This window comes from Panthera onca, chromosome B1, assembly GCF_046562875.1.
Source record: "Panthera onca isolate mPanOnc1 chromosome B1, mPanOnc1 haplotype 2, whole genome shotgun sequence".
In the NCBI taxonomy this organism is placed as follows: domain Eukaryota; kingdom Metazoa; phylum Chordata; class Mammalia; order Carnivora; family Felidae; genus Panthera; species Panthera onca.
This window is the reverse complement of record NC_138342.1, coordinates 165182003-165199556: the sequence shown is the minus strand read 5'-3', so window position 1 is coordinate 165199556 and position 17554 is coordinate 165182003. Positions and strand designations below refer to the sequence as shown.

Genomic DNA, 17554 nt, shown 5'->3' with positions numbered 1-17554 from the left:
CCATTATCCCTCATTGTCTCCAGGCATATAAAAAGAGTTAAATTTCAGAATGGTATGGCCTTGATGTATCTCTCTACAGTTTGCTCATTGTTGCAAGGGCGGGGGGGGGGGGGGAATAATAACTGGAGAAATCAGATAACACCTTGAATGAGTGATCAAAATAAACATCATCAATGAGGGACAGATGGACATTGTACACTTCCAGATGTGATACATTGAGAAGGATATATCACATATGTAGTATTCATTCCACCTGGGAATGCATACATGAATCTAAGGAAGGATCAGATGAGCCCAGAATGAGGATCTTTCTATTTAAAGAAAATGGAGGATGCTCTTTCTCTTGCTCTCTCTCCCTCTCTCTCTCAAAATAAATAAATATTTTTTAAAAAGAAAACAAAAATGCAGGGGAGTTAAATTGTTCAAAAATGTCAATACCATAAAAGACAAAGAAAGACTGTGGAAATATTCTAGATGAAGAACACTAAATGATAAGTAAATGCAATACCTGATCCAAGACTGGATTCCTCACTAGGGGGGAGAAATGCTACAAAATAACATGTTAAAAATTGTCATAGAGATGGTAGCTTGGATAAAACAATTTTATTAAGCTTAGGGGTGCCTGAGTGGCTCAGTTGGTTAAGTATCTGACTTCGGCTCATGTCATGATCTCACAATTCATGAGTTTGAGTGCCATGTCAGGTTCTGTGCTAACAGCTCAGAGCCTGGAGACTGCTTCAGATTCTTTGTCTCCCTCTTTCTCTGCCCATCCTCCCCCCCCCTCTCTCTCTGTCTCTCTCTCTCTGTCTCTCTCTCTCAAAAATAAATAAACGTGTAAAAAATTTCAAAAAAATAATTTTGTTAAGCTAAAATTTACTGAAGTTGATAACTGTACAGTGGCTAATGTGAGAGAATAGCCATATTCTTAGAAAACACATACTGAAATATTTAGGAGTAAAAGACCATGACATACAGTTTGTTCTCAAATTGTTCAGTAAAAATACATACTATATATATATACATATATATGCATATAGAGAGGGAAAAAGAGAGAAAATTCATGTACATGTTGTAGCAAATGGAGTAAAATGTAAACAATAAATGAACGTGGGTAACGGGTACATATTAGTTTGCTAGAGCTGCCATAAACAAAGTACTACAAACTCTGTAGTATTAGTACTACTATTGACTTACACAACAGAAATGTTGTCTCGCAGTTCTGGAGGCTGGAAATCTGAGATCAAGGTGTCAATAGGGTTGGTTCCTTCTAAAGACTGTGAGGGGGGAATCTATTCCAGGCCTATCTCCTGGCTTCTGGAGGGTTGCTCACAATCTTTGGCATTCCTTGGCTTGTATATACAGTCCCATGACTTCTGCCCTTATGTTCACATGGCATTCTCCCCATGTGCACATATGTCTCCATGTCCTTCCCCTTTTGCATACTGGATGAGGGCCTAAGCTAAAGTACTGACCTTAACTTTAAAACCTAATTACCTCTGGGGCACCTGCATGGGTCAGTCAGTTGAGCATCCAACTCTTGAGCATCCAACTCTTCAGCTCAGGTTATGATCTCATGGTTTCATGAGTTTGAGCCCTGGGTTGGGCTCTGCGCTGGCAGCATGGAGACCATTTGGGATTCTCTCTCCCTTTCTCTCTCTGCCTCTTCCCCACTTGTGCTGTCTCTGTCTCTCTCAAATAAATGAATAAACTTAAAATAATAACAATAATAATAATAATAATAATAATAAAATTTGATTACCTATGTAAAGATCCTGTTTCCAAATAAGATTAAATTCTAAGGTACTGGGAGTTAGGACTTCCACATATCCATTTGGGGAGAACACAATTCAACCCATAACAGATACACAAATAATTTTTATACTATTTTTATTCTTGCAACTTTTCTGTAAGTTTGAAATTATTTCCAAGTAAAACATTTTGTTAAAAGAAAAAGAAATTCCTATATGCCAAAAAGAGTGAATTACAAAACCTATTCCAGGAATAGATAAAGGAATATATCCCAAAGGAATTGTAGGATTCTACCAATTCACGATCACAGGACCTTGGCATGGATCTTGGAATTAATAATCACAAGACCCTTGGAATAAGGATATTGACCAAAAAAGGACAAATTGTAAAATTAGGGCCAAATTTATCAATAGGAGTGCACTTACCAAGAATTCTAGATTCAATATGTCCAGTACCAATCTAGGAACTGCTATTCAAATGCACATTTTTTTGGTCCAATAGGCCTTGCCAGAGTTCCATACAGCCTCACTATCTCTCACATTTTGAATTCTATTGGATCTGTTGCAATAGTTTCAGATCTGTCTTCCGCTTTGCTCCTGAAATGGCTATTAGAGTACCAAATGGCTCTAAGAATTTGCTTGTACAGCCTGGTTCAAAGATGACCTAGGGCACATGGGTGGCTCAGTTGGTTAGGCATCTGACTCTTGATTTTGGTGCAGGTCATGAACCCAGAGTCATGGGATTTAGCCCCATATCAGGCTCTGTGCTGAGTATGGAGCCTGCTTAAGATTCTCTCTCTCTCTTTCTCTCTCTCTCTCCCCCACTCACTCTTTTCTCTCCCAGAAGAAGAAGAAGAAGAAGAAGAAGAAGAAGAAGAAGAAGAAGAAGAAAGATGGCCTAGATTGACATGCTGGAATTTTCCTAGAATACTTTAGAGAAAAGAGTGTGATGATTTAATAAAATGGGAATGTTGAAGTTAATTCATTATGTGCAGCTTGCTTAGCCAACCCCTATCATACAACCCAAGATGGTCCAAAAATACATTAGTGAAGGGAGTACCAGCATCCATAAAAATCTTTTTTTTTTTAAATTTTTTTAACATTTATTTATTTTTGAGACAGAGAGTGACAGAGCATGAGCAGGGAGGGGCAGAGAGAGAGGGAGACACAGAATCTGAAACAGGCTCCAGGCTCTGAGCGGTCAGCACAGAGCCCGACGCGGGGCTCGAACTCACAGACTGTGAGATCATGACCTGAGCCGAAGTCGGATGCTTAACCAACCAAGCCACTCAGGCGCCCCTAAAAATCTTTATATTAACCATTCACTGTAGGCCAGAGATGCTGGTGGGAGATACTGCCGTAGAATTGGGCTTCCTGCACAGCAAAGAAAATTATCAATAAAATGAAAGGGCAACCTACTGAGTGGGAGAAAATATTTGCAATCATATATGTGAGAAAGGATTAATATGTAAAATATACAAAAAATGCTTACATCCTCATAGCAAAAAACCAAAACAATCTATTTACAAATGGGCAGATGATTTTCAATAATGTGGATGGAACTAGAGAGTATTATCCTAAGCAAAGTAAGTCAGGCACAGAAAGACAAATATCATATGATTTCACTCACATGTGGAATTTAAGAAACACAACAGATGAACATAGGGGAAGGGAAGGAAAAATAAGATAAAAAGAGAGAGGGAGGCAAACCATAAGAGACTCTTAAATACAGAGAACAAACTGAGGGTTGCTGGAGGGAGGTGGGTGGGGGGATGGGCTAAATGGGTGATGGGCATTAAGAAGGGCACTTGTTGGATGAGCACTGGGTGTTATATGTAAGTGATGAATCACTGGTTTCTACCCCTGAAGCCAATACTACATTGTATGTTAACTAACTTGAATTTAAATAAATAAAATTTTAAAAAACATTTTTTTAAAGGAAAAGAAAATGAAATAAATAAATAAATAAAAATGGGCAGATGAGGGGCACCTAGGTGGCTCAGTCGGTTGAGCGTCTGACTTCAGCTCAGGTCATGATCTTGTGGTTTGTGAGTTTGAGCCCCGCATCAGGCTCTGTGCTGACAGCTGAGAGCCTGGAGCCTGCTTCGGATTCTGTGTCTCCTTCTCTCTATGCCCATCCCCCACTTGTGTTCTGTCTCTCAAAAATAAATAAATAAATGTAAAAAAATTTTTTTAAATGGGCAGATGATCTGGATAGACATTTTTCCAAAGAAAATATATAGACACAACAGGCACCTGAAAAGATGCTTAACATTAAAAAAAAAAAAAGGAAGAAAGAAAAAAGAAAGATGCTCAACATCACTAATCATCAGAGAAATGCAAATCAAAATCACAATGAGATGTCACTTCATCCCTGTTAAAATGGCTAACATCAAAAAGATAAGAAATAACAAGTGTTGGTGTGTATGTGGAAAAACAGGAACCCTTGTGCACTGTCAGTAAGAATGTAAACTGGTGCAGCCACTATGGAAAACAGTATGAAGTTTCCTCAAAAAATCATATGTAGAACTATCATATGATCCAGCAATTCACTTCTGGGTATTTATCAGAAGACAATAAAAACACTAATTCCAAAAGATATATGCACCCCATGTTCAATGCAGCATTATTTACAATAGCCAAGATATGGAAACAACCTAATCATTGATAGAAGAATGGATAAAGATGTGGTGTGTGTGTATATATATATATGTGTATATGTGGAATTTAAGAAACACAACAGATGAACATAGGGGAAGGGAAGGAAAAATAAGATAAAAAGAGAGAGGGAGGCAAACCATAAGAGACTCTTAAATACAGAGAACAAACTGAGGGTTGCTGGAGGGGAGGTGGGTGGGGGGATGGGCTAAATGGGTGATAGGCATTAAGAAGGGCACTTGTTGGATGAGCACTGGGTGTTATATGTAAGTGATGAATCACTGGTTTCTACCCCTGAAGCCAATACTACATATATATATACACACACACATATATATACACATATATACATATATATATACATATATATATACATATATATATGTAATGGAATGCAATACTATTTAGCCATAAAAAAGAATGGAATTTTGCCATTTGTGACAACATGAATGGTCCTTGGGAGCATTATGCTAAGTGAAATAAGTCAGAGAAAGGTAAATACCATACGATCTTATTTAGATGTAGAATCTAAAAACCAAAGCAGACAAACAAACAAAAACCCTAAAACCAAAAAACCAAGCTCATAGATACAGAGAACAGACTGGTGGATGCTGGCAGGGCTGGGGGGGGGAGGGTGTACAAAATGGGAAGAAGGTCAAAAGGTGCAAAATTTCCACTGTAAAATAAAGAAGTCATGGGGATGTAATGTACAGCATGGTGACTATAGTTAATACTGTTTTGCATATTTGAAAGTTGCTAAGATAGTAATCTTAAGTCTTCACCACAAGAAAAAAGGTTTTTGTAACAGTGAATGATAACTATATACAGATAGAGGTTAACTAGACTTATTGTGGTGGTCATTTCATAATATATACAAATGTCTAATCACTATGTTGCAACACCTAAAACCAACATAATATGCTTTTTAAAAATTTGTTTGATGTTTATTTATTTTTGAGAGAGACAGAGACAGAATGCGAGTGGGTTAGGGGAAGAGATAGAGGGAGACACAGAATCCGAAGCAGGCTCCAGGCTCTGAGCTGTCAGCACAGAGCCCGACGCGGGGCTTGAACTCACAAGCTGTGAGATCACAAACTGAGCCGAAGTTGGACGCTCAACCGGCTGAGCCACCCAGGCGCCCCTAACATAATGTTATATGTTAATTATGCCTGAAAAAAAAAAGAATTGGGCTTCCCTATTTCAATAGGAATTGTGGGATTCCTGCATAGTAAATGTCAGGTGGTAACACTTGACCTTCAGAGACAAAGTGAAGACAATGATCATAATAAGCCTCAAAGACAGAGAGGCAATAAGAGTATTTTGGCCCTCAGGGGTCTATGGCAGTAGTTAACTGACAATAAAGTTGCCAAGAATAAGGTAGATGGGCAGCCTACCGATTCATAAAATCAGAGGAAATCTAAGCCAAGTGAGCAGATATCTGACTTTAGTGACTGTAGGGGAAAGTACACAATTCCCAGATCCTGGTCAGTTCCCAGATCCAGGGTTCCGTGACTGAGGTAGAGGCCACATCCCTTTGTAAAAGGACTTTATGGGATGCCTGAGGGCCCACAGCACCACATTAACCTACCAGTCAGGTAGGTTGCAGTGTGTCCAACAAAGATCACAGGAATTAATCCTGTAATTATTTCCCCACAGACATGCTTAGCAACTAACAGAAAGAATCTTCTAATTGGTTTTCTAGCAGAGTAGGAGCCATTGTGTAGGAAGGGTAGAGTGAAAGTCTCTGTTACTCGAAAGGTGGCATGGTAGGGAATTCCCATTACATCCCATTTAACTCACCTAGTGGTTCATCCTTAAAGAAGCAAGATAAGTCTTGGAGAGCGACTAGTTGTCATGAACTTAATCAGGTATTGGTGTTAACCGCAGCTGCTATTTCAGACATGTATCTTTACTTTGTAATAAAGCAAATTAGCATAATTCCTGAACTTGGTAAGCAGCTATTCCTCTAGGCAATATCAGTTGAGGGGGGCCCAATGCAGCAGAGATTCTAATAGAATCCTATGCCTATGATATAGGGATATTGTGTGGAGCATCTGACAAGGGCTAACAAGAGGAACCACAGTGCAAGCCCAAAGCAAGACCATTTGCAAAGAAGCTCCTAGATTGCTACTGGAGCCTGGTGGACATTGACCCCTGACCTATAGGATATCAACTGACCTGTGATCTGAGGTGCATATCGTGAACTTGGTATTATCTAAAACATCGTTTATGATCCCATGATTAAGTTGAGAGTGTGTACAATCATTTTACTATTTAGTGGAAATATAATAGATAAAAGAGGCCTGAGCAGGTCTGAAAACCACAAGAAATTTTCATGAGCATGACTCAGAGTCCCGTGTAGATATGTCTACTGCCTTACTACCTTTCCCTGAGCTCACATCAGTGGCCTCATGAGAGAGAGTACCTAGTGTAAAAAGGGTGTGCAAGGCATCTGGAAGTAGGTGACCACCAAATGACAGTCAGACGCAGGGTTAGCCCTAAAACACGGTAAAGGGAAATACTCCAGCAGATAGAAAATGGTCCACTCTGGAAAGACAGCCTGAGGTATGAATCTCTACTGACATGAGAAGTCACTGATAGACTGACAGATCAAGAACTTGGAAAGAGCAAAATTGTAAGATTGGTGACAAAGAGGTCTGGGAGAGAAGTATGTGGACTCTCAGAATGGGTGCAAAATGTAAAGGCAGCTGGGTTTTACATAAATGCTCCCCAGAGGACATCCACAGCAAAGAAGACTCTCCCTAATTAGGTGGAAACAAGATGACTCATCCTGTGGATGTCAGTCAACTGCTCTCCCCAGTCACCCAGTGTTTGCTCAGTGGATCCATGGACAAAGTGGCCATGGCAGCAGGGATGCTATGTGTGAGCTCAACATGAACTTACTCTCACCAAGGATGACATGAATAAAGCTACTACTGGGTGACCAAATGGCCAAGGACAGAAGCCAAAACAAGACCTCCAATATGGCACCATTTCCTCAGGGGGCCCAGCCAGCTACCTAGTGGAAAGTTGATTACTTGACATTGGACCTGTTCTTCATGGAGAAGGGAGTGATTTGTCTTCATGGGAATTCATACTGTTAGAATTTGCCCCCATAACATACTTCCTGTTCCACCATTCATGCACTAATAGAACACCTTATTCACCATTGTATCCCATACAATATCATTTCAGAACCAATAACTCATTTTATGACAAAAAAAAAATATGGCAGAGGGAACAGGCTCAATACATTCACTGGTCTTACTGGTCTTACTCTGTTCCTATCATCCAGAAGTAGGTGGCCTGATAGAATGGTGGAATATGGCCTACTGGAGGCTTAATTAGGGTGTCAGCTAAACCACATTCTGCAAAGTTGGGAAGTGTTCTATCGATGCAGGGAATGCTTTAAATCAAGCAAGGGCAGGAGGATGGAGTGACCCCCTCAAAATACACCTAATAATCCACTAATGGAATTTTTCCTAACTGTCCCCCTCAATCTTGTGCTCTGAGAATTTGGAAGTCCTAATTCTGAAGAAAGGAGGGTAACCACCAGGGAACGTAGTCAGGGTTCCACTGAATTGGAAGCAAGACTTCCCCCTGACCATTTGGTGCTCCTTGTACCACTGAACCAACAGGCAGAAAAGAAAAGGGCTACTTTATTACTCAGATGATTGGTCCTAATTCCCAAAGGAAAATGGTTGCCACTACACAAACAATGTAAAAGGACTACGTCTAGAATCCAGAGGATTCATCAGGTACCTCATAGTATTCCCGTGTCCAGTAATAATTATTGTCTGAGGCTGGGTTACCTAGAAATGCCTGAGACAGAGATTTGGGAACACATAACTTACTGAGGGAGTGCCCTTCTAGAGAAGCCTATAAAGGAGGGAAGCAGGATAGAGAAGGATAAAGATCTGAATGTGGATGTGGTCTCAGACAAACTTGCTCTGAACATTAACTATTCCACAGATTTCTTCCCTTTGAGGCAAGGGCACTACCTTGTATTACCCGTATTACTTGTACCATGTATTACTCCTTTGGGAATGGCCAACTTTTGAAGGAAGCTGAAGGCAATTCTCTAAAGAAGGGAGCAGCTGAGCAGTTAGTGGCCAATATAGCAGTAGGGGATGGGTGTGCTGCCTGGTAAAGGGGAACTGTGCAGAATAGGGAGCTGTAGCAATGCCTCCAAAACATGTCCTCTTCTGGAAGGAACCAGTAGAAATATATTGACACTGTAGATGTGAGAATAACTGATAAGGCAGATTCTCTGAGGAAGCCAGGGCTTCAGAGGATTCAGAGAACAAGTGAAGATTTTGGCCTTGAACAAAAAGGACCCTCTATCTTCTGAAACCAGAGGGAACAAAATCTATGTAAAAAGAAAGGTTTTATGCAAATTTATAAGTGAAGCATAAAAAAATTCAAAATTCACCTAAATTTTATTGAAAGCTTACTATTAATACATATCTGAGGGGCTGAGACAGTAATAGCATAAAAGATATTCCATTCCTGATCTAATGGAGCTTAATGTCTCATAAACCATCAATTATAAAACAGTATAAGGACAATGGAACCAAGGAACAAGGAAGGAAGGTCAAGGAAGGTTTCCCTGGGGAAGTGCTATCTGAGACACAAAGGATTAGTCCTCAGAGGCTAGCAGTGGAGAGTGTTCTAAGCAGAGCAGAAATGATAGCCCATGTGAATGCCTTAAGATGATAGAGAACACACCACAAGGAAGAACTGAAAGAAGTTCTGGGTTGGGGGTGGTAGCAAAAGATAAGGCAGAGCCTTGGCTATCAGCCAGATATCAGTACACTTGGAAATCACCAAAGTGGTTTAAGAATATGTACACCAACAGATGTTTGGTCTTGAAAGATAAATAGGGCCATGGTGTCCAAAACTGAAGGAGGTTAAGTAAGGCCTGTTGGCCTCAATCTTCTCAGTTAAAGGCAAAATCATCTGTTCAAGATGAAGAGAATACATACAGTTGGGAAAAATGGCAAAGGCTTAGAATAGCTGGTGAAAGAATGGGAGTTGGAATGGTTAAGAGCCCAAATTGATACTAAACCCTAGAATTTGGTACAGCATCAATTGGCATGTTTGTATATTATTCTCCAACAGAACTATCCACAGACACTTGGAAGGCCAGAAAGGAGTGGCAGGATGTATTCAATGTGTTGAATTGGAAAAACATGTAAACAGAATTTATTATCCAGCAAGGCTGTCACTCAAAATACAAGGAGAAATAAAGAGTTTCCCAGACAAACAAAAACTAAAGGAGTTCATGACCACTAAACCAGCCCCACAAGAAATTTTAAGGGGACCCTTTGAGTGGAAAAAAGACACACACACACACACACACACACACACACACACAGAGAGAGAGAGAGAGAGAGAGAGCGCGCAAAAGCAACAAAGACTAGAAAGGACCAGAGAATACCACCAGAAACTCCAACTCTACAGGCAACCCAATGGCACTAAATTTCAGTACTCATTCCAAATGTCAATGGACTAAATGCTCCAATCAAAAGATATAGGGTATCAGAACAGATAAGAAAACAAGAGCCATCTATATGCTGCTTATCAGAGACTCATTTTAGACTTAAAGACACCTGCAGATTGAAAGTAAGGGTCAATCCATAGATAGATAGTGGAGATCCATCTATCATCCTAATGGTTGTCAAAAGAAAGCTGGTGTGGCCATACTTATATCAGACAAACTAGACTATAAAATAAAGACTGTAACAAGAGATGAAGAAGGGCATTATATCATAATTAAGGGGTCTATCCACCAAGAAGATCTAACAATTGTAAACATTTATGCCCCCAACGTGAAATAACCCAAATATATAAATCAATTAATCACAAACATAAAGAAACTCATTGATAATAATACCATAATAGTAGGGGACTTCAACACCCCACTTACAACAATGGACAGATCATCTAAGCAGAAAATCAACAAGGAAACAATGACTTTGAATGACTCATTGAACCAGATGGACTTAACAGATACATTCAGAACATTTCATCCTAAAGCAGCAGAATCACATTCTTCTCCAGTGCACATGTAACATTCCCCAAAATAGATCACATAGCGAGTCACAAATCAGCCCTTAACAAGTACAAAAAGATCAAGATCATACCGTGCATATTTTCAGACCACAACGCTATGAAACTCGAAATAAAACACAAGGAAAAAATTGGAAAGACCATGAATACTTGGAGATTAAAGAATATCCTACTAAAGAATGAATGGGTTAACCAAGAAATTAAAGAGGAAATTAAAAAGTACACGGAAGCTAATGAAATGATAACACCACAGCCCAAAACCTCTGGGATGCAGCAAAAGGTGGCCATAAGAGGGAAGTATATAGCAATCGAGGCCTTCCTAAAGAAGGAAAAAAGGTCTCAAATACACAACCTAACTTTATACCTAAAAGAGCTGGAAAAAGAACAGCAAATAAAGCCCCAAACCAGCAGAATAAGGGAAATAATAGAGATTAGAGCAAAAATCAATGATACCGAAATTAAAAAAACAGTAGAACAGATCAGTGACACCAGAAGCTGGTTCTTTGAAAGAATTAACAAAACTGATAAACCCCTAGCCAGAATGATCAAAAAGAAAAAGGAAAGGACCCAAATAAATAAAATAATGAAAGAGGAGAGATCACAATCAACACTGCAGAAATACAAACAATAATAAAAGAATATTATGAACAATTATATGCCAACAAATTGGGCAATCTGGAAGAAATGGGCAAATTCCTAGAAACATATAAACTATCAAAACTGAAATGGGAAGAAATAGAAAATTTGAATAGAATTTTCATAACCAGTAAAGAAATTGAATCAGTAATCAAAAGTCTCCCAACAAAGAGTCCAGGGCTGGATGGCCTTCCAGGGGAATTCTACCATACATTTAAAAACAGTTAACACCTATTCTTTTGAAGCTGTTCCAAAAAATAGAAATGGAAGGAAAACTTCCAAACTCATTCTACAAGGCCAGCATTACCTTGATTCCAAAACCGGACAAAGACCCCACTAAAAAGGAGAACTACAAACCAATTTCCCTGATGAACATGAATGCAAAAATTCTCAACAAGATACTAGCCAACTGGATCCAACTACATTAAAAGAATTATTCCCCACAATCAAGTGGGATTTATTCCTGGGATGCAGGGCTGGTTCAATATCCACAAATCAATGTGACACATCACATTAATAAAAGAAAGGATAAGAACATATAATCCTCTCAATAGATGCTGAAAAAGCATTTGACAAAATACAGCATCCTTTCTTGATAAACACCTTCAAGAAAGTAGGGAGAGAAGGATCATATCTCAAGATCATAAAGGCCATATATGAAAGACTCACAGCTAATGTCATCTTCAATGAGGAAAAACTGAGAGCTTTCCCCCTAAGGTCAGGAACACAACAGGGATGTCCATTCTCACAAGTGTTATTCAACATAGTGTTGCAAGTCCTGGCCTCAGCAATTAGACAACACAAAGGAATAAATAAAAGGCATCCAAATCAACAAGGAGGAAGTCAAACTTTCATTCTTCGTAGATGACTTAATACTTAAAAGACTGCCAAAAAACTGAACTGATACATGAATTCAACAAACTCGCAGGATATAAAATCAATGTACAGAAATCAGCTGCATTTCTATACCCCAATAATGAAGCAGGAGAAAGAGAAATCAAGGAATCAATCCCATTTATAATTGTACCAAAACCCATAAAATACATAGGAATAAACCTAACCAAAGAGGTGAAAAATCTCTACACTAAAAATGATAGAAAGCTGATGAAAGAAATTGAAGAAGACACACACAAAAAAAATGGAAAAAAATTCCATGTTCATGGATTGGAAAAACAAATACTGTTAAAATGTTGATACTACCCAGGGGCACCTGGGTGACTAAGTCGGTTAAGCATCTGACTCTTGGTTTTGGCTCAGGTCATGGTCTCACAGCTCATGAGCTCAAGCTCCACATTGGCTCTGTGCTGACAGTGGGGAGTCTGCTTGGGGTTCTCCCTCTCCCTCTCTCTCTCTCTCCCTCTCTCAAAATAAACTTTTAAAAATTAAAAAAATGTCAATACTACCCAAAGCAATCTACATATTTAAGGCAATCCCTATCAAAATAACACCAGCATTCTTCACAGAGCTACAACAAACAATCCTAAAATTTGTATGAAACTATAAAAGACCCCGAATGGCCAAAGCAATCCTGAAAAACAAAAACTAAAGCTGTAAGCATCACAATTTTGGACTTCAAGCTGTATTACAAAGCTGTAATCATCAAGACAGTATGGTACTGGGATAAAAATGGACACATAGATCAATGGAACAGAATAGAGAACCCAGAAATGGACCTACAAACATATGGCCAACTAATCTTTGACAAAGCAGGAAAGAATATCCAATGGAAAAAAGTCTCTTCAGCAAATGGTGCTGGGAAAACTGGACAGTGACATGCAGAAGAATGAACCTGGACCACTTTCTTACACCACACACAAAAATAAACTCAAAATGGATAAAAGACCTAACTGTAAGACAGGAGGCCATCAAAATCCTATAGGAGAAAACAGGCAACAACCTCTTTGACCTCAGCCACAGCAACTTCTTATTTGACATGTCTCTGGAGGCAAGGGAAACAAAAGCAAAAATGAACCATTGGAACCTCATTAAGATTAAAAGCTTTTGCACAGCCAAGGGAACAATCAGCAAAACTAAAAGGCAACCAATGTAATGGGAGAAGATATTTGCAAATGACCTATCAGATAAAGGGTTAGTATCCAAAATCTGTAAAGAACTTATCAATCTCAACATCCATAAAACAAATAATCCAGTGACACGGTGGGCAAAAGACATAAATAGACACTTTTCCAAAGAAGACATCTGGATGGCTAATGGACACATGAAAAGATGTTCAACATCACTCATCATCAGGGAAATACAAATCAAAACCACAATGAGATACCACCTCACACCTGTCAGAATGGCTAAAATTAACAACTCAGGCAACAACATATGTTGGCGAGGATGCAGAGAAAGAGGAACTCTTTTGCACTGTTGGTGGGAACCCAAACTGGCACAGCCACTCTGGAAAACAGTGTGGAGGTTCCTTAAAAAATTAAAAATAGAACTACTCTACGACCCACCAATTACATTACTAGGTACTTATCCAAAGGATAGAGGAGTGCTGATTCGAAGGGTCACATGCACCCCAATGTTTATAGCAGCACTATCAACAATAGCCAAAGTATGGAAAGAGCCCAAATGTCCATTAACTGATGAGTGGATAAAGAAGATATGGTGTATATATACACACACACACACAATGAAATATGAAATCTTGCCATTTGCAACGACTGGATGGAACTAGAGTATATTATGCTAAGTGAAATAAGTCAGTCAGAGAAAGACAAATATCATATGATTTCACTCTTAAGTACAATTTAAGATATAAAACAGATGAACATAAAGGAAGGGAAGCAAAAATAATATAAAAATAGAGAGGGAGACAAAGAATAAGAGACTCTTAAATACAGAGAACAACCAGAGGGTTGCTGGTGGGATGCTGCATGAGGGGAAGGGCTAAAGGGGTAAGGAGCATTAAGGGAAACACTTGTTGGGATGAGCACTGGGTGTTATATGTAGAGGATGAATCACAAAAATTCTATTCCTGAAATTATCATTACACTATACGTTAACTAATTTGGATTTAATTTAAAATAAATAAATAAATAAATAGAAAAAAACCCAAATTAGTCATTTTGCCACTCGTAAATCCTTGCATAACACTTTATGTATTAAAATCAATTAAATAATGAAAAAAATTTAAGTTAGCAACCCATTTTTATAACCTATACATTATAACGTAAAAATGACACTGAGCTATTTGTTCAATTTTGTATTTTCTTTTCTACAAAGCCAAAAACATTCTGTCACTGAGCAATTCTGGCCTACAAAGTGATGGCACAATTAGGCTCTGGTTGTCCATAATAAGGGCACATTAAATAGCACCTTTGGAACCTGAATGTTTCCTGAAGCATTCAATCAATAGATCACAGAACGACTGATGTTAATGCAGGGACTCTTAGCTAAAGACATCATTGGGGATACTAATGAAACAAAATCAAATTTTCAGAATTTTGAGAAAGGGAAGATATTTAAAAGTGTTATTTTTAGAATGGTATCATAAGCAAAATAGCAAAATAAAAGAGCCTGGACATTAATAGATTTGAAAGCACTGGGGCTTTATACTGCTGCTTTGTGTCTGCCCTTTCTATACTTATCTCTAAAATTAGCTCATCATTAACTTTAAGATCGTTTATTCATAAATTATCACAATTAGTTGGCATATATTAAACCTTACATATAACCATGAATAGTAATGTATATACCCATGTTTATTAAAAATATAAATTTTCATGTATAGAAACACATAGTAACTTCTATTTTTAAAACAAATCAGCTTTGAACCCTTAATTTCTTGGCTTTAAATTGAATAAATTGAAGATACCAGATGTAAACAGAACTTGCTAAACTTTCTGTATATAGAACTTGGACTGAAAACTAATGAATCCACATTTTGGTACATTCTTCCTATTAGGCAGGTAAATAGTGCTTCTCCAGCTCTGAAATGCAGCCTCCCTTCTCCAGAGCAGGGAGATTATTTCGCTTTCCTTCTCTCAAATGGAAAACAAATCTGGAATTTTGGTGAAAATGACAGTGATTGGGTGGAAAGAGATCATTAAAACGGCCTATTTTTCTGTAGGTCACATGCCCACATCATTGTAAAACTTCTGCTGGGACAAGAATCATCTTTGTAGCTCCCACCGCATGCAGCAAAGCACTTTCCAAGTACTAATTACTGCAAGAGCTCAATGCTTGTTTCAGAAATCAGCAAATAAAGGCATAACGATGTAATGTGGACATACTTTGAAAAGATAAAATGCACCAGAGCGATCTCTAGGCATTACCATGCCTCTCTGACCTTGGACGCTAGTCTGGCCTCAGACTTTTTCTCGTAAACTTAAAGCCGGGCAATGAGCCAGGGGCAGGTTCCTCAACTCTGCCCTGGCCAAGGGAGCTCCCCGCGCGCTCTTTCCCGCCGCCTTCTAGGCCCCCCTCTGCCTGTTCCTCTCAAACTTCTTGTATATAGAAGTTTGTCAGCCAGGTTCGGGTGCCAGACCTCGAGACACCCAGATACCGCCCACCCGCAGGTCTCCGGGAGAGGAACGGAAGAACACCGTGCCGTAACTCAGCAACTAGAGGCTCTAGCGCATGCCCCCTGTTAACAAGAGTCGCGCTAGAGCCCGCAAGCGTGGAAATCCACTTCTCCACATTTTGGAGGTGACCTGGAAAGGTCGGTACCAAAACACTGGGTCCTCAAAGAACGAAGGGGCTGGAAGGTCAATGAGAGCGGACCGGAAGAGGGTGCTCGCAAAACCCGGGAAATGATTCCGGATGCGCCAACCCCGACATGCGCAGAAGCCTCCCCTGCGACGGCGGCGGCGGCGGCGGCGGAGGCGGCGGCGTCTCCAGAGCCGGAAGGTACGGCCTGAGCGGCCGGCTGCCTGACGTCTCCTGGGTCATGTCGGCCCAGGGGGACTGCGAGTTCCTGGTGCAGCGAGCCCGGGAACTGGTGCAGCAGGACCTGTGGGCAGCCAAGGCTTGGCTGATCACAGCCCGCAGCCTCTACCCCGCCGACTTTAACATCCAGGTGAGGTCAGGCCCGTGCATGCGGCAGCATCCGTGAAGGTGTGAGTGCTTCGCCGCGCCGGGGCTGCCCTGGCCGCGAGCTGCTCCCGCCCGCCCCGGGGGCCGGACCGCCCCGCTCCCTCTCGTCCCACTTCTCTCCACCTCCCTCGCCCTGCTCTCCGACGCCCTCACACGCCTCCTCCCCTTCGAGGCCAGCACCTGGAGACACCGGGGACCCCGCTCGAGGTCGGAGTGACTGGAAGTGTGGGGGTGCTGTGCTGCTCGGTGGCCCGAACGGTGGCCTCGGCCTTGGGAGAGGCCTTTCGCTCCCTCATTCATCATCATGGCAGCCATTTGTTTAGTGCCTGCTACTTTTGAGACGTTATTCCCCAATCTTGGGAGCCGAAGGGCCCTAGGGTCGCACTCCTAAGCGCCGTGGCCCTGCGTCACCACGTGATGCTTTACTATCAGGCCCTCCCGAGTTGGGGGTGCCCAGTGAAGGCCAACTAGCGCTGCGCGCGGTGAGCCAGGACCGCCCCCGGGCGGAGGTTGTGACCTCTGAGTCTGATCTGTGTTGCAGTATGAGATGTACACCATCGAGCGGAATGCAGAGAGGACTGCCACCGCCGGGAGACTGCTGTACGACATGTGAGTGGGGATGCTGGACTTCAAGCTTGCACTGCCCTGGATCTTTCACGGAGGTTTTGTTTGTGTGTGAAAGTGGGAGTTGGGGGAAGATCTTCAAGTTCATCTACGTCTCTGGTATCTAAAGCTTACGTAGTCGTGAGTCTAGGCCTTCAATTAACTGCTGACATGCTTTCTGCAGAGAAGTCTTCTGTTTTATTCTTGTTAAAACTTTTCTTTCCATAATTCATTTTATTTTGGAAATAATACATGCTCTTTGCAGAAGTTCAGACAATACTGAAGTATAGAGAATGACAAGTGAAAGTCCCTACAACTCAACCTGAGTTAAGTTTTGGGTGTCTCTGTATACATGCATACACAGTACAGAAGACATAAAAGTATTTGTGGGGAAGGGTTACAAAAGTGAGATCATACTACTTATATCATGCTGCAGCTTGCTTTCTTCACCCATTTTAATGGAGAGATGCTTTCTCAGGATGTAGAGCTCTTTTTCATATTTGCATAAGGTTTCGTAACATTGGTGGACATTTAGATACTTTCCAATTATTTGAGATTGTATTCAGTGTCAGTAAGGAATTTTGTACCCATATTGTGGTGTTTTTCTATAGAGTAGATTCTTAAACATTGATTTTCACAGTCAAGGGTATAGTATTTTATATGTTGATACACTACCAAATCACTCTCCAAAAAATACTATTCCACTTTACATTTCTACCAACAATGTATAAGAGTGCCCATTTTCCCACACATTTGCCAACATTGTATGTATCAGTCTTTTAGATTTTAAT

At 40.4% G+C, this 17554-nt stretch overlaps 1 protein-coding gene across 4 annotated transcripts in view; it reads left to right on the top strand.

The window, feature by feature from the left end:
• Window positions 1-15888: 15888 nt before the first annotated feature.
• The window catches only part of INTS10 (integrator complex subunit 10), a 32929-nt gene continuing 31263 nt past the window's right edge, over window positions 15889-17554 (top strand). For 2 of the 4 annotated variants that reach the window (XM_081795619.1, XM_081795618.1), the window contains exons 1-2: window positions 15889-16143; window positions 16702-16769. In XM_081795619.1, the coding sequence (XP_081651745.1) occupies window positions 15904-16143; window positions 16702-16769 (308 nt within the window). In that variant the 5' untranslated portion in view covers window positions 15889-15903. The other 2 variants (XM_081795621.1, XM_081795620.1) reach the window with 1 other exon arrangement.